This window comes from Myxocyprinus asiaticus, chromosome 4 (assembly GCF_019703515.2).
Source record: "Myxocyprinus asiaticus isolate MX2 ecotype Aquarium Trade chromosome 4, UBuf_Myxa_2, whole genome shotgun sequence".
Classification (NCBI taxonomy): Eukaryota; Metazoa; Chordata; class Actinopteri; order Cypriniformes; family Catostomidae; genus Myxocyprinus; species Myxocyprinus asiaticus.
This window is the reverse complement of record NC_059347.1, coordinates 56,876,265-56,902,043: the sequence shown is the minus strand read 5'-3', so window position 1 is coordinate 56,902,043 and position 25,779 is coordinate 56,876,265. Positions and strand designations below refer to the sequence as shown.

Genomic DNA, 25,779 nt, shown 5'->3' with positions numbered 1-25,779 from the left:
TGCGACTTTATGGTAAAGTGCAATGTCAGCGCTTACCTTGTGCCTCTCACTTCATATCTTGTGAATAATAATTAACATTTTTCCTAGTATATATACAGCTCTGGATAAAATTAAGAGACCACTGCAAAATTATCAGCTTCTCTGGATTTACTATTTATAAGTATGTGTTTAGAGTAAAATGAACATTTTTGTTTTATTCTATAAAGTACTGACAACATTTCTCCCAAATTCCAAATAAAAATATTGTCATTTAGAGCATTTATTTGCAGAAAATGACATATATATACATATACTGCATGTGCTGCGTGCTTCCAATGTGAGCGCTTGTGAAGGAGTGGAGCTTGTGTTGTGCCATACCTTTTAGAGCTACTTATACACAGAAAACACCATCATGAGCATCGCGCGTTCTGTTTGTGGCAGATGACAGCAAGCAGAGCGCTAATTCAGTTTGTAGTGCGAGGCACATTCAGACTACGTATTTATTTAATTAAACAGCAGCCTTTTGCGGTTTAATAATCACATTGACCTGCTTTTCCGTAAGTGAGAAGCTACTGTCAAGAACACACAGAAAAGGAAAGCGCTTCACTCCAAAATAAAAGCTCCATTTAAAAGGAAAAAAGTACAACAGAAATATATCACTACTGTATAGTTATGTAATATTCACTAATACTACTACTATTAATAATAATGTATCAATAGTAATTGTATTACATTTAAGCAATATCTCACATCTGTAACGCTCCGTTATGCAGCACTGTATTTGACAAAAATAACTCCAGTGTTGTATTTTGGATTTTAAAGTTCTGTATAAAAAAAACTTCATTTGATAATAGTACAATATTATGTTGTAAATTGATAGTTCAAGTTTCATTTGATTAAAGTTATTATGAATTCATTTACTTAGACACGATTTCGATAATAACATTTTAATAAACTGTTGAAAAAGGGATTGGCGCATACCAAAAAGGAAGTATTAGTGCTTGTACTTGTTCTCAAAAAATGGTATCAGGACATCCCTATACAAAACCCTTCATCTGTTGAATTTTTAGGCTTTAAAAAGCTTAGCTTACTAAAGCAGCGGTTAACAATTAGTGGTCCAGATCCAGACCCCGGATTTCTTCCATCCGGACCGTGAGACATCATGACAACGGTTGCCCCATCTCACCGTTTCTACACTTTAGGTAGACACTTTTCCGCGACAAAACAGCGGAGCTGTACACTGCAAGCGCTCTGGGGCATAGATAGCACTGATCTTTCAGTGCTATATCCTTAAATGTTTTTCTCTATCACGAACATGCTTCATTAATGCCCTTTTTCGCTCCACATGCGTTGCCTCTCTCCACTGGCCCACGACATTAGGTGCTGCATAGTAGAGCTGCAAGATGCAGTTATTTTACCGACAGTAGACCGAAGAGGAGAAATACAGTGAGTAGCAATATAGAAGGATACCAGCATCTTTTTCTAAAATACACTGCAGAAACAATCTTCATGTGTCTGATATGACTCAGACAGTTCAGCTAAGCAAGGTTTGTGACAGGACAATTTATCGTGGTTCCAGAGCAGTGGTTTTTCCATCTAAAAGTAGCTTTTTTAATCAACATGTTTCGAGCGTATTGATAATAAACAGAGATTTTTGTTTACATTTTGTGAAAATGAATCTGAGATATCATCATCTCTGGCATGGATGGCAAGAAAGACAACTAAAACTTTTTTAATTACGTTCTCTGCTTATGATGAAAAACATTTCCATTATTTGATAGTCAGCCCATTTATACTTAACTATAGCAAACAGTAGTTTTAAACTGCACTATATAGATTTGCATTTTAAGGAAAATATAAAAATGGTTCATTAAGACTTTTACATTACCTACATTACTTTCAGAGGTTACCCCTGAACCCCCATACAGTATCTTTCCTATGTATATATATAAACGGTAGAAGATCCCCCGGCCCCATAGTCCACTACTTTGGTTGTCTTTGGGTTACAATGTCCTCAATCTTGCCCAGTTCTATTATTATAGTACTATTGCTGCCAACTTGGAAATTTATAATAACTATTCCAAAAAATATGGATTTATTACACATTGTCATTAGTCAGAATAGCTATGAAATAATACGTTATTATTGTCTGGACCTTTGGTGGGATGGAAATTTCGAGACCGGACATCTTGGAAATGTAATTGAATACCCCTCACGTTAAGTGTCCCTAGTGTGCTTGGGGCTTTTTCTATAGTTAAAAGTCCCGAGTAATGCACCAAATCTTATTTTTCTCAGGTTATTATTGAGATTTTGACTGAACAATAAATTGCATGTGGAATTTTATTCATTTCAGACTCTTGTATCCTCAGTCTGTGCCCGTCACATTAAAGAAAGACTATGATTTTTTTTTTCATTCATATGTGCACTCTTGTGCATGCACACATAAACAGCCTCACGTTTTCTCACCAGTAGGATGCTCTCCCAGGCCATCCAGCGTATAGGCAGTACAGCGCGGCCCTGTATACGATAGTAATCACTACTGTACAAGTTTCTGCTCATGCCGAAATCAGAGATCTTTATGGTGAGATGTCGATCCAGGAGACAGTTACGAGTGGCCAGATCACGATGGACAAAGTTCAGAGAAGCCAAATACTTCATCCCAGAAGAGATCTGCACCGACATGTGCAACAGATCAGCAATGCTGCAAAAGAGACAGAAACGAGATGGGGACAATCAGAGACTGGGATCACGGGGATAAAACAGCAAAATCGCTCTAGATTAAGCCAAGATTAAAATTAAAAACTCATGATTTGGTTTTTGAATCCACATATTGAAATATTACATCATTCAGACTCTTATTTGACAATTATTTGTGACTTGACTTCAACTAAAGACTCAAGATGACAAATGGCCAATATGATTCTTCTGCTGAGTGCAAACTGCGCAATATATTATGGTGCTTTTTTTGTACTTTTTGGAGCTTGAAAGCCCCACCAACCATTTATTTTCATATTATGGAAAAGAGCTGCATGAACATTCAGCTAGACATCTCCAAGAAAACAGTTTTTCAAAAACAACAGATTTGATATGACTTAAAGCCTTTGAGGTCTTCAAAACGTGGCTTGATTTAAATGCTATAAATCTCATTTCATATCTGGAGAGCTGAAACTGGAAGGTTAAGGTTAAGAATCCAAAGGTTAAGGATGTTAAACTTGACTGACATGTAAAATAACGATCTTGACCCTGTGTGCAGACTAAAGTCAGTAATGTTATTCATAATGACAGGCACACCTGACAGATGGAATGTTGTTGGCATATGTGAGCGTGCTCTCTATTTCTCTCTGGGACAGGAACATGTTGAGGTCTCCGTTCTCCATGTACTCAGTCACCATGCAGAGAGGATCTGCGCTCACACACACACACAGCAGCTGAATGATGTTCGGGTTATTCAGACGAGACATGATCTTAATCTCCTTCAGGAAGTCATTCCTAACAAGAGGCAAAAGTCAGAAAGGTTAAAGGTCAGTGTCATCATCCATTACTAAATATTGATGGATGAGAATGAACAAGAAAAAAATTAATCAGAATACGAATTAATTCTGTCTGAGAGTTACAAACATGCCAAATGATGACAAATAAATGGATTTACAAATGTAAAAATGATCTACTTTGTTTAAAAATGTAGTGAAATACAAGAGTAAAATACATTATTTTGAATAAAACATTTTAATTCAACATGAAATGGCATTTCCAACCCATTTTTCTTCAGTAAAGTGTAATTCCGAGTGAAACATTAAATATTCAATATCTAACTTTTAAATTAAAACATGACATGTGATGACTGTGTTTTCTGAATCATCACTTTTATACATGACTTTATGGAAAACCAGAAGTGCCACTTCAGGATTCAATTACCGGTTTATTAATTGCAAATAAAATGTCTTTAATTTTTAATTGTCCATTTATTTTTTAAATTGTAATTTAATTCAGGTTTACAAAACATAGCTAATTATAACAACAAAATAAAAAAAAATTCAAATAATTGTTTTCCCTCTTGTCAATTTCAATAATAGTAAAATTCAATATTCAATATCTAAATTTTCTGAAACCTTAGTTTTATACACAACTATATGGAGAAAAGTAAAGACATTTAAAACTGTATCTACTTCAATATTATAATAAATAAAAGCAAAATAATAAATTAATAACTTTTTAAAGTAAACATGAAACAGCATTTCCATCCCATGTTTCTTCTTAAATGTGTATTTCTAACTGAAATTTTCAATATTAAATATCTAAATATTTTTAGGATATTCAATGAGAAAAATTGTAGGGCGGACTTGATTTTAAATATTGCAAATTGATTGGATTGTGAAAAGTGGGTGTTCAATATTAGAATGCACCAGCGCAACCATGTGCACAGGTGAGTAGTTCACATTATGTGTGTATTACGAGTAAATAAGGTACATTTTGATTAACATTGACAATTGCGTTTATATCAACGCATTTGGAAAATTGTATTTGCAAATTGAAAATATGCCTTTATTAATTTACTGATTAAGAAAAGTTAACTGGGCACTTGACCTTAAGAATGCATCTAATAAATGTAAACTTAATTTTAAGACACACCCCTGTAACACAACGCAGCTACCAGTAAGGCATACGTTTACAGCGAGGTTGTGATTTAGTTCATGTTTCCATTTCCATTCAAAACTGTTTTTTTTTTCTTTCAAACCTGGCATTGCTGGTGGCATCCGCTCTGAGCTGTTTAACTGCTACCAGCACAGACCTGCCATCTTGCTCAGGTAACGGGGCACCTTCCCCCAGAAACTCAGCCAAACCCTCTGCCTCACACAGGTGTACCTAAACACGGCAAATACATGGGATGAGAGGTAAATATATGTATAGCACATCTGTGTACAAACAGGTATGAAAACACCTAGGTTCCACTAACAAAAAAACAAAAACAAAAAAGTACCAAAAACACATTTTTGGGATATATATATATATATATATATATATATATATATATATATATATATATATATATATATATATACCATGGTGTATTTTTGTAGTGGCTTGAAATATATGGTAGATGAATACAGAACTCATTCACTACCATATCAAAGCGCAATGGTATCACTTTCTGTTTTAAGTACTGTACAATGGTCCCACCACAGTAATTTTCTGTAAGGTCAACTAAACTAAAAGCAGTATTAGTTAGGGATGCGCCGATACCACTTTTTCTCTTCCGATTCAATTCCAATACCTGGAATCTCAGTATCGGCCGATACCGATCCCGATCCAATACCAGTGTTGTTGTTTTTTTTTAAATCAGTTTAGAAAATCTATACTTCACTGTGTGATACTAATTGGGGGTATTGTTTTATATGCAAAGAAACACAAACTTTTAACTAAACATTATTTCAATTTAAATGTATAGCCTATTATGAAAAACGTAATATAATCTAGCAGCAAAATTAACAGTAATTCCAGTGAAAGTCTTCAGTAGAAGACAGTTTTCTTTGTATCTGGACTTTTTTTGTTCACTTTGGTTGTAAGATATCATTCCACTTTTTATTCACACAGTAATTTTTTTGAACCCATTCAACTTAAATATTTGTGTAATTTGTAAACAAATAATAATGATAATAATATTAAATTATCATTATTATTGTTATTATTATTATTGACATTTAGAATCTTATAATACAATAGTAATATATTTCAGTCATGCACCTTTAACTTTAAAACCCTCTGGCTTTTATTTTGACGGTCGGAACACTCCAGGAAGTCCTGTTTGAGTGTACGGTTCAGTGGGTGAATTCAAAACGCGTTTGTGCGCCCTTGAAGGGTACTGAGGGAAGAGGACACCACACGAAGGGGTGTTCCAAACGAAAGTGAGCAACTCAAGCCCTTCCACAAGGCCATTAGCAAAAGGTACATGCAATGGTCACTTTGAGGAAGTAATTTTACCGTTTATGAACAGGTGACCCTGGGTGGCGTGTCCTCGGAATATATTTTAAAGCAAGGTTGTTTGTCAGAACGTATTACATGTTCAAAAGCTCGGGCAAGCACTATTGCCCTTTAATAACAGATACTTCTCCTCCTCCGCAGTTTACATTCGTCCTCATACATAAGATAGTACACAGCCATAAGCAGAGGGATACTCCAAAAACAGGGCCCATTTTTTACTGTAGGCTAGTTTAAACCTTGAGGTTTATTATTATTCATTTATTATTAAGACCTCTCGTGCACCAAATTACTTTTTAAATAATGTATTTTATATATATTTATGTACAATTACTATTATTATTATTATTAAAACAGCAACAGTAAGCAATTTTAAATAATACACAAAAGGAAATGTTTGAAAAAAAAAAAACTATTACAAAAAGTATATTTATTTGCAACAAATTAACAGCAATAAATAAGAGATTCCTGTTGTTAGAACAGCTGCGCTGCATCGTCATGGTAACGTTTCATGCGAAGATAAAGTGGAAGTGACGTATGTCTTTCATTACTCCCTTCATCAAAGGTGTGTCACGGTCCTGCCACTCTGTCAGTTTGGGTTTTTGTGTGGCAGGACCATGACATCATCGTTCTATGTCTGTCTTGTGTTTTGTTTTCTGTCTTTGTGTGAGTGCACGGCTTCGGTTGTGATTTCCCTGCCGTGCGCTCCTTGGTTGGTCTCATGTTTCGTGTTCGGAGCATGGTGTCTGGATACTGACTTCCCTGTCCTTCCCTGATCCGGACACATATACTCCATGTTCTGTCTGTTATTGGCGTGAGTGCATTGCGCTTATGTCATCTTGGCGGCATGCACTAACGTCAATCGCTTCGCGTTGCGCTGTGCGCCTGGGTCGCGAGCTGTATTCACGTTGTGCTGAGGTTCTGTCACGTCGGTCTGAGGTGTTGGGTTTGTGTGTGGCCAAACTCTCGCCCAGTTGTCCTGTCTCGTTTTATCACCTGCTGCGGGCATCGCATGGTGTTTGCCTAGTGATGTACGCTCAGGCTTTGTCTAGTGTGAGAATGCATTGCATTGCTTTGTTAGCGTTGATGTGCATTCTCTTGTCTTATCTGTCGATTGGCAAGAGCGTATGTTGCCTGTTGTCTTGGCAATATGCGCTCGTGCCATTCGGGTGTCTCTGTCTTGTGAGAGCACGTGGCTTTGTTTTGTTTCTGCATTGCCACGTGTCATACCCCACCTCCTTGTTTGCCCATTATTAGTTAATTTGTTACACCTGCCCTGCTCATTAACCTGTTTGATTTTCTTCCTTATTTTAGTCTCCTCCAGTGCCGGTTCGTCTTGTTTCGTGTCCATGTCGGTGTTGTTCGTGTCCCTGTTCCTAGTCGGTTCTAGTCGGTCCTGTACCCAGCTCGTCCGCCCCAGCCCAGCTTCAGAGGGCTCAAAGCCTGGATTGTGTTTTCCCCCATGGGGTAGTTTTTGTTTGGTTTTGTTTATTTTTGTATAAATAAATAAATATTAATTTATTTACTTATTAAACACAGAATTTTGCAATTCACACAGCAATCGTGTGTCTTCAAGTGCCTCTGAATAAAATGCAAAAGTCTTTTATGTAAAGAAATACTTTAATGGTTCTTTTATGCAATATTTGGTGCTTGACAGGAATGACCCTGACTAACACACAGTATTGGATTTGGATCGGGCTTGTCGGAATGATACCCGATCCGTATAAAAACGTCAGTATCTGAGCCCATACCGATCCAGGATCGGATCGGTGCATCCCTAGTATTAGTAACACTATTGCACGAAATCCTGGTCTCTTTATTCAGATTTCCAGTGTTTTTCTTAATAAAGCGAAGCATGACTGATCATCATGATGGCACCGCGGATGGCAGCCTCGGTGTGGAGCACTCCTATTGTTTTGTTGTTTTTGTTTGTTTGTCCTGTGTTTAGTAATCTTTTTCTAGTCAGTTTTACCAGAGACGAACTGCTGAACATTCAACAGCTTGTACTAGACAATCTTTTCCCGGTTTTTGAATAGTCAGACGTTTTGCTAGACATTTTAGTTGGAGGCATGGCTTTGTTGTTCAGGAGACACAGGTGAGGAAGATGAGCCGGTGCACTGGTCAAACTCCGTCGGCGGGGCTTTCGAACAATGCTGCCGAGCATTCATCTTGCGAATCTCCGCTCTCTTCCTAACAAAACGGACAAACTACATCTCCTCACCTGCACAAACAAGGACTTTTCAACCTCTGCTGCCTTGTGCTTCACAGAAACCTGGCTGAGTGAAGCCATTCCGGACAGCGCGTTACATCTGCTGGGCTTCCGGCTGTTCAGAGCGGATCGCAGAGTTAACGGGGAAAACGAGAGGCGGTGGAACATGCTTTTACATCAATGAAAGTTGGTGTACAGATGTAGCAATGTTAAAGGGGATGTGATGTCCTCATTTGGAAGCGCTCTTTATTAACTGTAAGCCTTTCTACTCACCGCGGGAGTTTTCCTTTTTTATTCTGGTGAGTGTGTATATTGCACCAAGCGCGTGTTTGAATGCAGCACTGCAACAGCTGGCTGATCAAATCACAGACACGGAACAACAACATCTGGACTCAGTTATTATTATTCTTGGGGATTTTAACAAAGCAAATCTCACACGTGAACTGCCCAAATACAAACAGCACATCACATGCCCCACCAGAGACAGAAATATACTGGATCACTGCTACGCAACAATAAAGGATGCATATCGCTCTGTCCCTAGAGCAGCTTTGGGACTCTCTGATCACTGTCTGGTTCATCTTCTTCCAACCTACAGGCAGAAATTAAAATCAACCAAGCCAGTAGTAAGGACTGTAAAGAGATGGACCAATGAAGCAGAGCAGGAACTACAAGCCTGCTTCAATTGCACAGATTGGAGTGTTTTTGAGGATGCAGCCACAGACCTGGATGAGTTCACAGATACTGTTACATCATACATCAGTTTCAGTGAGGATATGTGCATTCCTACTAGGACTTATTTAAAGTTCAACAATGACAAACCGTGGTTTACAGCAGAGCTCAGGCAGCTTCGTCAGGCCAAAGAGGATGCTTATAGGAGTGGGGATACAGTCTTGTACAATCAGGCCAGGAACACACTGAATAAGGGAATCAGAGTGGCTAAAAGAAGATACTCTGAGAAGCTGAAAAACAGGTTTTCAGCTAACGACCCTGCATCAGTGTGGAGTGGCATGAAACAACTCACAAATTACAGGACTCCTACCCCCAACCCTGTGGTGGACCAACAACTGGCTGACGACCTGAATGTGTTCTACTGCAGATTTGAAAGGCTCAATCTCACACCCCACACCCACTCTGACCTTCACTTCACACAAACACCAACACCTCCTGCAACCCCCCTCCTCCCCCCTCCTGCTACTCAACCTGCACTTAAGATCTGTGAAGATGATGTGAGCCGCGTCTTTCGGAAACAAAAGACGAGGAAAGCTTCAGGCCCAGATGGCGTCTCACCAGCGTGTCTTCGATCCTGTGCTAACCAGCTGGCCCCCATCTTCACACAGATCTTCAATAGATCACTAGAGCAGTGTGAAGTCCCATGCTGCTTCAAACGTTCAATCATTATTCCTGTCCCAAAGAAACCAAAAATCATAGGACTTAATGACTACAGACCTGTCGCCCTGACGTCTGTGGTCATGAAATCATTTGAGAGACTGGTGTTGGCCCACCTGAAGAACATCACTGGACACTTTCTAGATCCCTTTCAATTTGCTTATCGGGCAAACAGGTCTGTGGATGATGCAGTCAACATGGGACTGCATCATATCCTGCAACATCTGGACAGACCAGGGACATATGCAAGGATCTTTTTTGTGGACTTCAGTTCAGCTTTCAATACCATCATCCCAGCTATACTCCAGAATAAATTACACCAACTCTCTGTTCCCACGTCTATCTGTCAGTGGATTACCAGCTTTCTGATGGACAGGCAGCAGCTTGTGAGACAGGGGAAACTCACTTCTAGCACCTGTACAATCAGCACTGGTGCCCCCCAGGGATGTGTGCTCTCCCCACTACTCTTCTCCCTCTACACCAATGATTGCATCACCATGGACCCCTCTGTCAAGCTATTGAAGTTTGCAGATGACACCACTGTCATCTGCCTCATCCAAGATGACGATGAGTCTGCATACAGAAGGGAGGTTGAACAGCTGGCTGTCTGGTGCAGTCAAAACAACCTTGAGCTGAACATGCTCAAAATGGTGGAGATGATTGTGGACTTAAGGAGGAACACCCCAACACTGACCCCCCTCACCATTCTAAACAGCACTGTGGCAGCAGTGGATTCATTCAGGTTCCTGGGCACTACCATCTCACAGGACCTGAAGTGGGAGACCCACATTGAATCCATTGGGAAAAAGTCCCAGCAGAGGTTGTACTTCCTTTGCCAGCTGAGGAAGTTCAACCTGCCACAGGCGCTACTGATACAGTTCTACTCAGCGGTCATTGAGTCAGTCCTCTGCACTTCAATAACTGTCTGGTTTGGTTCAGCTACAAAATCAGACATCAAAAGACTACAAAGAACAGTTCGGACTGCTGAGAGGATTATTGGTTGCCCCCTGCCCCCCCTTCAAGAACTATACACTTCCAGAGTGAGGAAAAAGGCAGGAAAAATCACTCTGGACCCCACTCACCCTGCCCACTATCTTTTTGAACTGTTGCCTTCTGGCCGACGCTTCAGAGCTCTGAGCACCAGAACTGTCAGGCACAGGAACAGTTTTTTCCCTCAGGCTATCCATCTCATCAACAGTTAAATTGCCCCATTGAGCAATAATTATGTGCAATACACAGTTTAGTCTTTTTTAATATTTATCCAACACATCCAACCTCTTCTGCCATTTCATTCCTCTGAGAGAAAAAAAAAAAAAAAAAACAATTTGCACTGTACATAACAGATTTGTATTTGCACTGTATATAACAGATAACAGATTTGTATTAGATTGCACTACGTATGTGTATGTACGTATGTGTATAACTATTTATTATTTTTTATTGTTATCTATGTCTTGCTGCTGTTTTTGTATTGTTTTTGTTTTGTTGTACACTGGAAGCTCCAGTCACCAAGACAAATTCCTTGTATGTGTAAGCATACTTGGCAATAAAGCTGATTCTGATTCTGATAATGGTCATGTGCAGTCACTAATAATGGATTTCTGGGAAACACTGTAATTAATTTCAGTAATCAAACATCAGGCATTTCAGTACTATTTGTATAACACAAAGTGTAAACAGTGTACAAACAGAACCTAAATAACTTAGAATGAAAGACAAACCAAGTGTATCCAAAAATGAGCCAAACAAAACAACAACTCCTGCTGTGGTTGTGAGTGGGTGGCACAGAATTTTCTCTCCCACTGCATATCATCTATCAGTGTTTGTCAAATGGTGAGTCATGACCCAAAAATGGGTCACAGGTCTGTTTTGATAGAATTGCAGACAGCAGGGAAAAACAAAACTAAATGAAAATAATAAAAATGGAACTAACCATAACCATACAGTGCATAGTCAGGATAGCTTTTCAACAGGCTTTTCAACTTTTAAAGGAATGTTCTGGGTTCCATACAAGTTATTGACAGCATTTGTGGCATAATGTTGATCACCACAACAACAAAAAAAATAAAAAATAAAATAAAATATCCATTGATTATTATTATTAACAACTTTTATTGATTCCAGTCACAGATTAAATAAACACGACAGCAAATATATGTTATATGACCCCCCCCCCCCCCCGCCCCCGACACAAACACGCACCTCAGTGGTCTGATAATAAATTAATAATGACACATAAATAAACAATAAATCAACAAAAAGTATTTAGAAACAAAACAAAACAAAAAAAAACAATAAGAATGCACACACATATTTAACATTGTCTATCTCCCTCCACTGTCTCCTCCAAAAAATCAAAATAACTGCCCCATTTTTTATTAAATAATCCCATGTTGCCCAGCCTTCTATATATCATCCCCTGAAATGCCGCTACCCTGCCCAACTCCGTGCACCACTCCCGAAACGAGGGCGCTCCAGCTGACTTCCATCCCGTAAGGATGACCTGTCTTCCGATCATGACACTAGACAGGACCAATTCTTTATGAACCCATTCCCTATATTAATAACCATCCCATTGCCTAGAAAACAGAGTCTGGGGCAAAATGAAATTTGAGTACCCAATACATCACACATAAAATTCTGAACCCTCAACCAAAATTCTTGGATCTTAACACACCACCAAAAACATGGGTTGTGTCCCCATCTTCCGATTGGCATCGCCAGCAGGTGGGTGTGTCTTTGAGATCAAGTCTATACAATCTAGAGGGGGTCCAACAGAATCGATTGCATCAGACACACCCTTGCATCTCTAGATGTAGACTTGACGTTTTTTAGAATCCTAGCCCACACTCCCTCCTACAATACCAAGTTTAGATCTTTCTCCCATAATCTATTGAGAGAAGTTGAAGCTCCGTCCCCCCGACTCTGAATTAACAGGGAGTAATACACTGATGCCTCATGACCTTTTCCAAAGGCAGTAATCACCACTTCCAGAGTATCTGCCGCTTTAGGGGGGTGTATGCTACCCCCAAAAATAGTACAGAGCAGGTGGTTCAGCTGTAAATACCTACAGAACAGAGATCTAGGAATCCTAAAATGTTGAACCATATTTTTAAAAGATCTCAACACTCCACTCTCATATTGGTCACAGAGCATATTAACCTCCCACACAATCCACTCTGACCAGCAGAAAGGGGACTTACTAATACATAATTTTGGGTTCATCCCAAAATGTTGCTCGAGGCAACATTTAAATAAATGTCTGAATTAAACACTCTGGACACTTTTGTCCATACTGCGTGCAAATGCGAGATAACAGGGTGTGACTTAACTTCTCCAGTTAGTTTAATACAAAGGCTTTGTAAATGGCAAAATAGGGGTAAGAGCTTCCTTTTCAATACAAAACAAGGGAGGGGCTCTCTCAGGTGGAAGCGACCAATGAGCCAAATGTCTGAGACCAAATGCATAATAATAAAACTAAATCTTGGGTAGGCCTAGCCCACCTTTGTCAGTTGGCCTATGTAACTTATTGAAATGTAATCTGGGACGCTTACCATTCCAAATGAAGGACTTCACTGTGCTAACAAATTGCTTGAAATAAGAGAGGGGGACATCTACAGGGAGAGACTGTAGCAGGTAGTTGAATTTTGGAATACAATTAATTTTAATAACATTAACCTTCCAAATCATAGATAAATGTAATGAAGTCCACATGCCCACCTTGCTCGAAAACCTTTTTATTAAGGGGTCAAAATGAACTCTAACTAAATCACACAAATTTGCTGGGAATAAAATGGCCAAATCCTTAACACCCTGTATAGGCCACTGGAAGGCGCCCGGCTGAAAAGCCATTACTGGGCAGTATGCTGTCAGAGCCAAAGCTTCGGATTTAGACCAATTGACTATCCCAACTCAAAGTACGACTGTCTTGCACTGAATAGCCAAAACTCCACCTTCCATGACAAAATAGTATTATATCTGTATTTCAATCGGGTCACTTCTCTGAGGCCATTAGACGACATTCGGCGCTCTGCCTCGGCAACTTATATTATATAACAAAATATTCCCTTCCAACTCCACGAGATCTCGTGCTTTGTATTATTTGGTGAATGAGGCATACTGTATGATCTGTCCCCTAAGAACTGCCTCCCAAGCCACACCCACAGAGGATACTGAGGACCAATTGGTTTCCATAAAAACACTGATTTCAGCCTTTAACATTTGTTGGAATTCAGGATTTTGCAAAAGGGATACATTAAAGCGCCAACTATATGATTTCTTTTTCTCCGTATGTGGCAACACCTCTAAACTCACCAGGGCGTGATCTGAGACTAAGATGTTTCCAACTGAGCAATCAACAACAGATGAAATGAGGGACTTAGATATAGATTTAAAAAAAAATCTATTTTAGAAAAAATCTTATGGACTGATGAAAAAAATATATGTCCCCACCAGATGGCTTCAAAAGTCTCCAAATATCTGTAAGACCAAGATTTTTACACATTCTGTGAAGCGTCAATGTTGCTAGGTGGAACCAGCACAAAAAGAAGCAAAAAAGGCGCCCAGTTTCCTCGGACAGTCAAGTGAATGTTCAGTGAGTCAGGCCCACTCGGCTGTTACATAAGTGCAACAAATGCCTTAATCACTCCAATGTTTTGCAAGAAATATTCCACTGAACAAACTCCAACCAACAGAAGGCATAAGCACAAAGAACGTGCAGATTCATCCACAAACTGTCCCGAAGGAGTGTTACTTCACAAAACAAACTCCAGCCACTAAGCGGAACCAGCACAAAAAGAAACAAAGAAGGCACCCAGTTTCCTCGGACAATCAAGTGAATGTTCAGTGAGTCAGGCCCACTTTGCTGCATAGAGAGTATCACACAATGACTTACTCATTCCACTGACTTTGTGAAGGACATCGCTTGCTCTGGGCATGTAAATATTTTGCAGCCATCCTTAGTATCTATTCTCAATTTGGCCAGGAACATCTGTGCAAAAGCGACCTTCCGTTGATGTAAAAGTTTCTTGCATTCCTTGAATCGATCATGTTTCTCTCTTGTTGAATTCACAAAGTCTGGGAACAAAAAAATTTTGTGGTTCTTCCAAGAAAGCCTTCCTTTACTCCTCGCCTCCAGTAAGAAGAGATCTTTATCAGATGATCTCAGAAATTTGGCCAGAATTGATCGGGGCCTGTCTCCCTCTGTGGATCTCCGAACCGGAACCCTGTGAGCTCGCTCGATTTCCAGCTTATGGCCTGTTATGCCGAGCAGACTTGGGAAGAGCCCGTCTAGGAATTTCACCATATCTCGGCCTTCTTCGTCCTCAGGAATTCCAGCAATTCGGATGTTGTTTCATCGGTTATGATTCTCAAGGTCTTTTAACTTTCCAGATGCACTCCAAGTCTGTCTTGGTCGCTAGCGGATTAGCAGCTAATTCCCTCTCCAATTGCTCCAGATAATCTATCTGTTTCTCAACATCTGACACTCTTGTAACCATCTCAGTGAATTTTATCTCCATGGCAGTGATCAATCGACGTATTACAGCAAGCTCCTCCAAGTCAGCAACGACCTTCGTCAGCATTGCGGTCGTGTTCAACAGTTGATGCTGAATCTCTTTCACCGAACTGGCCAAATTGAGTCACGGTAACGATTTTATCACACTAAAATCATGTTAACACATATAATGTTGACGTCTTCTGGCTATACTTTTGAAATAGTGTGTAGTATTTTAATGTTTATGGACTGGCCCCATTCACTTCCATTATAAGTGCCTTACCAAACACGCAATTGTTTCATTTTCTTTTCTTTTTTTAATAAACAAGGTACTAGTAAAATAATTTTTTGTTGCAAATAAAATTATGCTAAAAATCCTGTCGACTGAGCTTAACTTGTATTGAACCCAGAAGATTCGTTTCAAAGGAAGGAGAAAACACTTCCAATATCTTTTGTTGTTGACGTCAACGGCCATGCATCCAATCAAACTCTACTGTATTTTTGAGCCAATTCATCAGATTGATAACATTGCTAATACTAATACAACAATTAGCCAAGTGCTTGTTCCATCTGTTGTAGTGACTGATGTTACTGTTCCTTTAAAGCCAACACAGTGCTGTGTGTGGAGGGAAATTATATGTTGGAGGGTCTGATGGGTCGCCAGTTGATGTCCAATGTAAAATTTTAACCACTTGAGAACCACCAATCTAGACTCACCTCCCCAAACTGGCCTTCTCCCAATTTCTCTCTGAACAGCAGTCTCTGTCGAGGGAACTCGGCCACAGAAATGTCCTTCCTCGTGAGGGAATCGACAGTGAGAGCAGGAACGGCGTACATATTGCTGCCAGTGACTCCCTGCAGGCTTATGATATCAGTTTCAGCATAGTGAGGCACACTGCTCTGAAAACACTGGTGTGGGGTGCACAGAGTCACATCTGGCTCAGCGTAACCTCCGCTACAGGCTACAGAGAGAGAAAAAAGGAGAAGATGGAGAATAACCGAACAGGTCAACTTAAGTAATTCTACTTGAACCAAAACACACAGAGGGGAATTCACTAAGAATAAATTGCACACACTGATAGCGTTGTTTATTTGCACTGCACGTCTTACAGTTTCAAGGTTTTGTGTTTTTTTTTAAAGGTTTTTGCCATTTGGTGTCAAAATCACAAAACATTATTAGATTAGATGCTGCTGTCATATTCCTTTAAAATAAAGAATGACAACACGTGACAAGGCAAAAAAAAAAAAAAAGAAAAAGAAAAAAAGAAGCATAATTCAAAACCAATGCCCATTGTAAATCGACACTGGAAATAACTTTATTATATGTACAATAATTTTTTTTTTTTTATTATTGATTATAATTTATGGCTGCATTTAAAGTAGAAATAAAGTATGGTCATATTTTTTTTTGTGTGTCCCTGGAACATAATTAAGGTCTGAAAGTGTTAACTGCGATTTTCTTCTTAGGGCCCTATTGTAAGAATGCTATGTCTGAAGCGCAGCGCTATGCGATACATCATACGCCCAAAATCAGTGGGCATGGGCATGAAGTTTTGATATTTTCGTGCAAGTATAGGCTAGGTATAGGCGCAAAGTGGGTTTGGTGAAATTGTGCATGCAAAGCGCTAATGGGCTGGGTCGAGTGCAATTTAATTCTGAGTTTCTTCTCCGGTTATTGCACCGTCTGTGTCCTATTATATAGTCCATTCCCTGCCAAGCATTTATAACATTCATAAGAAGTTGGTTGTGTAAATGGGCTGCATGCAATGAATCAGAATTATAGAAATATTGACTTGCATTCTTTTGCGCATTAACTGCATCCTTGTTGAATGTCAGGCATATTTCTATGATAGTGAAACGCTCCTTGTAGGACTTATTGGATGAAGGCACCACTACATTCTAGAGAATGTAAGTATAATTAATCATATTGATCTACTGACACAAATCTGGCTGGTATTAACAGTGATTGTCAGGGACATAATTTGATGTTCCACTGTTTTCAGAGTTTGGACATGAATTTATTACCAACTTCTGGTGGAATTTCCAAACTGCAAATGCAGGAACTGAATTTAGACTTTCGACGAAATTAGACGCGCTTCTAGCCCAATGACCTATTTCTCAGGAAAATAGCAAACTGCGCTTTGTGCCACTTCATTAACATACAATACACTCACAGATAACGCAAACACTTCCACCCACGGCCACTTGTCCTTTGCGCTGGCACAAAAAATGTGCTTAGAATTAGCGCTCTCACGAAAATTGGATAAGAAGTAGCGCACGGTTGTTGCGCACAGCACTGCACCTAGTGCGGCCACAAAAATAGAGCCCTTACTCTCTGACTTAAAAAAAGTTAAGAAATATTTTAGATTCCAGAAAATACTAAAGGAGGTTCTTATATTTTTTCTTAAACCATCTGTTTACTGCTAGATACCTTTTTTCGAACTTCTTAAAACTAACGAACTTAAGATTACTTAAGATAAAGCCCCAGGTAACTGTGCAAACATGGCCTAGGAAATTGTGCTGGATGCAATTTGCATGGTGCAATTCCTCATGTTGCATCTGTACAAGCACAGATAAAGCCTAATCACACTGGATTGGGGATGGTTAATGAATAAGACGCAGTACGCTGAAATACCCCACACCAAAAGTGGTGCAACTGTTTAGTGAATTCGCCCCAGAGACAAGAGAGTGTGAGAAACCGTGCAGGACATCAACAAAAGTCAAATGAAAATTTAGCTTTACTCTTTACTTTACTCTTACCCTTGTAAAGTCCTTCAGTCTGGTAAGAAAGTCAGATGGAGTTCATAGACAGCACTACCGTGAGCAACGGGAAAAGAACGCAAAACTGAAGGAGGAAGAGAGGAAAACGTGTATTGGCAGGCAGCATGCAAACTGTTGAGGAAACAAGTAAGGAGAGCCAACAAAGTTCATATTAAAAGGGTGAAAGAGAGAAGTGAGGGAAAAAGAGAAAAGAAAGAAAGAGGTCAGTTTCAGAATAGTCATGAAGGAAGGAGATATTCAGTATTGCAATGTACTGGTTCCAAAGGGCGACATAGTAGCTCTGTTCAAAACCTACTGAGCTGCCCACCTTGGCAATATTTTCAACATCACAGTTGTTCTAAACAGTAGGCAGCAAAATTATGCTAATACCTTGTTTTCGTCAAAAACTACAGCAGCATTGCAAGTATACTTCACACATACAAACAGCATACTTCTACACTATTCTACCTCATTTTGTAGTGTAAGTAGTGCGAGTAGTATGTTAACACTGAAAATGCAACAAAAAGTAGTGTACGACAAATACCCAGATGATGCACTTTTTCAACCGTCTAAACGGCAGCTTGCCGTACTTAGCGGTAGGGGCGGAGTTACCTGGCCGAGTTGCTGGCCTGACAAAACAATTGTAAATAACGGAGAGTGTTGCAACTAGCGAAACTTGAGTGAAGACATCACCTTACAAATGCAAGTTGAAGAAACTGCCTATTTTTCCAACTTTAGTTCAGAATGGTTGAATGGCTACAGGGTGTCCAGTTAGAACATTTAAGTCTCACACCATGAATATTCCAAATAAGTAGCATTTATTAATGTTAAGCAGAAGTGTGTGTGGTTTTGGAAATACAGAAAATATATATAAAATATAATTATTAAAAATGAACATTACTCAAGTGCCAGCTAAGAGACTTACTCTTGTTGAATGCTTTACCATCACCCCACGCTGTGTGAGTATGTATGATGTTTTTTTTAGGTAAGTGTTGAACTGAGGTTGGCTAACGTGCTAAAGCTAGCAGCAACATATCGCATGCATTTGAAACGTCACTTCCGTCAGCTGTTAAACAGCTACTGCTTCCGTGTAGTAAAAAACATGGCATTTTCCATTTGGGTTGATACTACACATGAAAAATTCATCCACAACATAGCTGAAAGCATAGAGTATTTTGTAAGTGTGTAGTGTATAATGCGTCATTTGGAACACAGCTTAAGTTAGAATATACTGTATTGTGTCTGGATGTTTTCATTTTTAGTAATTCTCATTATTCTCGATGACTCTCATTAGATTTTCATTACTCTCAGAGTAATGTCATTTATAATAGGCCTGGGAAATTTAACACATTAAATTTTACGATTAATAGCTGACTGTTTAACGCATAAATGTTTTTTGTTTGTTTTTTTACGCAATTTAAGTCGGTATCCATTTTTTTCACTTCCTAAAACTTCACTGATGTAAAGTTTTAGCCCTTCCTGTGGCTAAAATTGGCATGTATACATTTTCAGGAGGTGCTCGCTCGACTCAACTGCAAATCCTAGCACAGAAACTGATTGTGTGGAGCAGTGCACGCTTACTCATTATGTAAGACACGTGCCCCGGGCATAATAAATACGAAAGCAGACTTGCATTTCAATTAAGAGGAAATAATAGTTTAGAGATTTTAAACTTCAGCATTCTTAAGAAAAGTGTCTAACAATTCATTGGCAATGTACACTCAAATTTATCTTGCCAATAAAGCTTGATATGAATTGAATCTGCCCATTTGATCCTATTAGTAATAAAGTCCAGAAGACCCCTGGAAAACCCCAGAAGATTCTGCCCAACTTTTAATTACAGCATGTCCGCTGTTTTTATGGCATGTATACTTGTATCAAAGATATATACCTTTAAAAAATGTACTCAATCCGCAAAGAAATGGAACATTTTAACATGTACATATTTAAATAATTAAAATAAATTATGACTAACAAATTTCTTGCAAGTTCTTTCAGACAAAGTATAAAGTAAATATATTTATGAATATATTTTAATGTGCCATGTGCCATAATTAATCACAATTAATTACAGAAAACTGTGCAATATATTAGTTAAAATTTTGTATCGATTCATAGCCCCAGTTCAACAAATACTATAATGATGTATAAATACTTTACAATTTACATAATTTATATAATTATTTTGTCCGTATTACAGTAATGCGCTTTTTTGTTTTACGATAATGAGGATTTAGGGGGAAAATGTGCTTCATTGTCATGAAAATAATGTCACAATGCAAATAAATCTTAAAATGGTCCTTAAACTAGGCTTAAAAAATGTCTTATTTCTTTTTTGATCTTGGAGTGAAATATGATCTGGATATGTTCTTGAAAGGTTTTGTAAGATTCACCTTGCATGCGTTAGTCGAGTGTCTTGTGCGCTTTGCATACGTAGTGCTGTATGTGTCAAGTCATTTTTATTTGTATAGTGCTTTTCACAACACAAATCATTTCAAAGCAGCTTTACAGAAAATCATGCATTAACAGAAAATGAAATTGTTCTTATATCTATTGTGTAGTTTGATTAAATATGATTGTAAATTGTGGATAAAAATAAATAAGTAAATAATAATTGTATTTAGAACCCCAGTGAGCAAGCCGAAGGTGACTCACTGGGGCGTGTGTGTTCAAATCAGTTGCTAATGAGGCTCCATGACTGCTAAGATGCAGCTTTAGTAGGTAGTTACCCATGTAGACAGTAGACAGTGAGGGAGCTCACAAGGGTTTGGAAAAAAGCTAGTGTTACCTCAGTTCATCTGAATGTGTGTGTGTTTGTGATATACCAGCTCAGGTAATGTGTGTGTATAAGTGTACCAGAGTCCTCTGCGCTTTGAGACAGCTCGGGCAGTTTGTTCCTGAGCGCAGCGGGATCCTGATACTGGGGGTCCAGCAGGAAGATTCTCTCATACGGAGGGTCGAGGGAGATGCGGGGGGGCACTGGGGGAGTCTGCAGGATTATAGTGTCACTGCAGGAGGAAAGACGGACGGTCACCTCCTCCTCCAAAATACGCCTTGGAGCCTGAGAAAGAGAGACAGAGTGAGAGAAGGGGGTGTAAGAGAGAAAGAGTAAGAAAGAGGATTAAAAGAGGATTAAAAGAGGTCCACAGAGAGAAATTTTGGGTGTTTAAATGAATATGTAACTATTGTCACTTTCACACATACAGCCTTTTCCAGGAAAAATAACTTAATTATTCCATTCAGAGGACGGTAGTATGTGTGAACAGGACACGCTGGGAAATACTGGGAAATCAGCTCTAGCAATTTTCCAGAATTAGAAGTTGTAATATTTCCGGAAAAGTTCAGTTTTGATGCTAAGTGTGAACAAAGCCGTAAGAGCTTGTTTTTTGTGTTTCAATAAATGAATAAAATTTTTAAAGCAAAATCAATAATGCTAAACAATTCACCGACCCTCGGCAGGGGAGTTGACGATGTAATCGGATATCGCGATATTTTTTTTTATCACTAAAATACTTTACATATCACCCAGCATTAGTATTAATAGTGATTGTATCGGCACGCACTTCACTTCTAACAGTCGATTTTGATTTTGAACAATTAAATTCTTGTATGTGTATGTATGTATATATGTAGTGTATCTATGTGTGTGTATGTATGTATATATATATATATATATATATATATATATATATATATTCTATTTATACTTTTTTCTTTTCAATATTTATCTATTTTTTTATTCAATTTTAATTATTTTTTAAAAGTCTTGTTGCTGTTTTTGTATTGTTGTGTACTGGAAGCTCCTGTCACCAAGACAAATTCCTTGTATGTGTAAGCATACTTGGCAATAAAGCTCATTCTGATTCTGATTAAAGCAGGGGTTTTCAAAGTCTTGGACAGACAAAATGCATCATATTTCAGGTGTTGGAGCAATTCAACAATGATGATCAATAACCTTTAATTCAGTCTGACAGACTCATTCGGCCAATACGTTAAACACTGATGCTTGATTAACGGCTATAAATGTTTCTATTAATAATATGAAATGCATTAATGTTTATTAAAAATATGTGTTTGCCCTCATGACAATGGGATTACTTAGCCTAACTGTTTTTAGCCTATATCTGTGATAAACTTGCAGCACATGAGCCAATCTCCATCTCTGTGTGAAACTGCACTTGTCACAAACACATGAAGACACATCGACCCGATATTATGTTGAACTCATAATAACGGACACGCATGATTTTGTTCTGCATATTTTTGGATTTTCTGCGCCCTAGATTAACTTGTGCAGCTGTTTTCCACTGAGGTGACAGAAGATGTCAGTTGCAACAGATGTTTAATTCACTGTTTTATTTGCTCACGTCACTTACATCATTAGCGAGCATCAACATATCATTCTTACAATACAAATGTAACCTTATTATGCTGCATTTTCTAAATAATAAAAAGTTACCAGCCAAATGAGCTGATTACTCAAACTCCGGTATCGTTTCTCCCTTGATATAACACATCTGCAAAAGCAGAATATGAATGAACAGAGGCAGAGCTGTGTGGCTTTATAATAGGTTTGCGAATGTCATAGAGCGGCGTAGTTTATTTGAGAGCACGCGTCCAGTTTTGAGTGAGAGTTGCCCGCGTGTGAGTGGAGAGATTCGCGCTGGCACAACCGGTACATGGATGCGCTTTTGCATGATATGCATGTTGTGCTCTCGACACTAACAATATTATAATGCCATAGAGCTACGGTTTATTAAGCAACACTATGTTCCATTATGCCAATAATTTTCATTTGTCTTCACAATAAATGTTTACTGTATTTATGTATCTTTTTATTTTACTTGGTAAAATTATCATCAATCTCCACGCCTCCCCTGACATGCTCTGGTGCACCCCTGGGGAGGCGCGCTTCCTAGTTTGAAAACCGTGGATTTAAAGGGATAGTTCCCCCAAAAATGAAAATTCTCTCATCATTTACTCACCCCCATGCCATCCCAGACATGAATGACTTTCTTTCTTCAGCGGAACACAAACCAAACGTTTTAGAAAAATATCTCAGCTCTGTTGAACTATGCAAGTGAATGGTGATCAGACCTTTGTAGCTCACATAAAGGAAACACATAAGTAATCCATTTGACTCATGTTTAAATCCATCTCTTCAGAAGCGATTTAATAGGTGTGGGTGAGAAAAAGAACAATATTTAAGTCCATTTTACTCTAAATCTCCAATTTAACTTTCACTTTCAGATGTGAAAGTTAAAGTGGAGATTTAGAGTAAAGAAGGACATTTTGATCAATTTCTCACCCACACCCATCATATCGCTTCTGAAGATATTGATTTAACCACTTGACATCTGGGATGGCATGAGGGTGAGTAAATGCTGAGAGAATTTTCATTTTTGGGTGAAACATCTCTTTAAACATTTTCATATTGTTGGAAAACACTCATTGCTACACCTCCCCAAAAAATATAAAAAATGCACACTCACTTTCTCCAGGACTTTGCACACATATTGGCACCAGAGAATCAGAAAGATGATCACCACCAACAGGAGAATAATAGTCACGAGACAGCCAATCAGAATCGGTGTTCTGCCCTCTTCAGGGAAACCTGTCTTTGATGTTGTTGTCCTGTCCTCTGTAGAAACACAAGAGGGTTTAAAATGGTCATTCATATTCTGTTACATGAGTCCAAGCATATTCTTGAAGTCAATGTTTGCAACCCATTTTACAAATTACGGCAAAATGTGATTTGTTTTTAAAACTGATGCTTAATTTTGAATGATAATTTTTTTATTTAGAGTTTGATTGTATTGTAAAAAGTACTCTCTATGTTACAGGTTGTTAAAAAAGGAAGACAAACAAATTTTTCCTTTGGAATAACAAGCATGATGAATCATTTGCAATAAGACAAATTATTTTGATTTGATGTTGACTTTTAATGTTGAAAAATACTGTGTACAATCAGCACAGAGACTCTTTACCTGTTTTTTGTGTAGTATATTGTGCATTGCTGTTAGACACATATAAAGGAGGAGTAAACACTGGGGGCCTCTGAGTAGGAAGAACATTAGTTGCTGCAATGCAAAAATGATACAAACACAATAAATCACAAAACATCAAATTACATCACTTTAAATAAGCATTTGCAATAAAATAACGTGACATATTTTTTCATAAGTAAACATGACCTGCAAGGTGACTTTATCTAAAAATATTTTTTAACAGATTTTTGCCAAAAATGAACATATATATATATATATATATATATATATATATACACACACACACACACACACACACACACACACATATATATATATATATATATTAAAATACACACTTTCCCTTATACATCTTATCCTAATTAAAGGTAGACAGATATATCAGTTTTATAGATTAATTGGTGCCAATAGTTGCTTTTTAAAACTTTAATATATATATATACACACACACACACACAGTACTGTGCAAAAGTCTTAGGCACATAAGATGTTTCACAAAAACATTTGTCTTAAGATGGTTATTTATATTTTCAGCTTTAGTGTGTCAATAGGAAATATACATTTTAGACTCCCAAACATTTATTTTGCAAATAGAATAGGAGAACAGGGAGCCCTGCAACAGATGGCATGGTCCCCACAGAGCCCCCCACTGAATACTGAGTCAGTCTGGGATTACTAGAAGAGAAAGAAGTAATTGAGACAGCCAAAATAGATAGAAGAACTGTGGAGAATTCTCCAAGAAGCTTGGAACATCCTGTCTGCCAACAACCAAGAAAAACTGTGTCCAGGTGTATCTAGGAGAATTGGTGCTATTTTAAAGGCAAAGGTGGTCACACTGAATACTGATTTAGCTTTTTTTCTGTTTACTGGACTTTGTATGACGTTAATTGATTAATGAAAACTATTTATGTCATTATTTTTGAAGACATCCTCACTATGCAAAATTTTTCCCAAGTGCCTAAAACTTTTGCACAGTACTGTATATATATATATATATATATTATACTACACAGTTATATAGAAATGTGCTCTGTCAGCACATATCTTGTGAATAATAATAAAAAACTACAACTGGTGAAATATACTGCATACAAAATTGCTTATCTGGTGAATATGCTGTACAGGCAATGAAAAGCTTAATTTGGTCAAATACGGGGCACTGTAATGGTGGCAAGTCTCTGTCATTTCAAAATAAGAGTCCCCGGTGCATTTTGGGCCCATCATATTAAGGAAAGACTTTAAAAAGTTTCAGCTGATTAATCAGTTATCTGCCCCTTTCACCACTTCTAGGTATTGTTAAAATCTACTATCGTTCGGCCTCTAATGTAAATATATCAAAACATAAATTTAAACCTAAAATCTTAATGTTGATTAAAAAATGTTAACGGGCATATTATGCGTCAACTACTCATTTCCCATCTTTATAAATGTGAACAATTGAGGATTTGGGGTCTCATTGAAAGACGGTGTCAAAGTAGAAGTGAAGCAATTGGAAATAATAATAGGAAAAGTATTTCACTGGCTGTTCTGACTAAATTTAAAAGAGGAAATACTAGGAATAGCAGTGGACAGGAGAGGTGAACTTCTTTCATTTCATACCAGACTGGAATGAGATTTCACTGAACATCATCCAAGTGTCGGCAAAGTAGAAACGGCAGCGCAGAGCCGCAGCCGTTCTGTGCTTTAACGGAACGGTCACATAGCGAGCGCTTGGGTTCCGGTCGTCTAGGACGGTATGGAATTCCACCGTCTCCGGTTCCCACTCTGAGATGAGGTGTGCTTTAAACACACACGACACAGATGCAAAGATCTTCACACCACGAGAGAACATGTTATTACTGTGAACCTGTTAATAAAAAGGAGAAATATAATTAACCTTTGAACCTTAGAGCCTATTATACAGAACCTAAGAATTACAGATGTAACTTCAAACTAATGCAAAGTTGCAAACTGTTAAAGGAATA

General features: G+C 38.2%; 1 protein-coding gene across 2 annotated transcripts in view; it reads right to left on the bottom strand.

Annotated features, from left to right (window-relative positions):
• Nucleotides 1–25,779, bottom strand: part of LOC127437662 (discoidin domain-containing receptor 2-like) — a 54,437-nt gene that overhangs the window by 4,893 nt on the left and 23,765 nt on the right. For both annotated transcript variants that reach the window (XM_051692731.1, XM_051692724.1), the window contains exons 8-15: nt 25,415–25,661; nt 23,795–23,887; nt 23,300–23,448; nt 20,664–20,868; nt 15,765–16,009; nt 4,715–4,842; nt 3,271–3,468; nt 2,446–2,680 (exon numbers count right to left, since the gene is read on the bottom strand). In XM_051692731.1, coding sequence (XP_051548691.1) covers nt 2,446–2,680; nt 3,271–3,468; nt 4,715–4,842; nt 15,765–16,009; nt 20,664–20,868; nt 23,300–23,448; nt 23,795–23,887; nt 25,415–25,661 — 1,500 coding nt within the window. The remainder of the gene's footprint in view (nt 1–2,445; nt 2,681–3,270; nt 3,469–4,714; nt 4,843–15,764; nt 16,010–20,663; nt 20,869–23,299; nt 23,449–23,794; nt 23,888–25,414; nt 25,662–25,779) is intronic.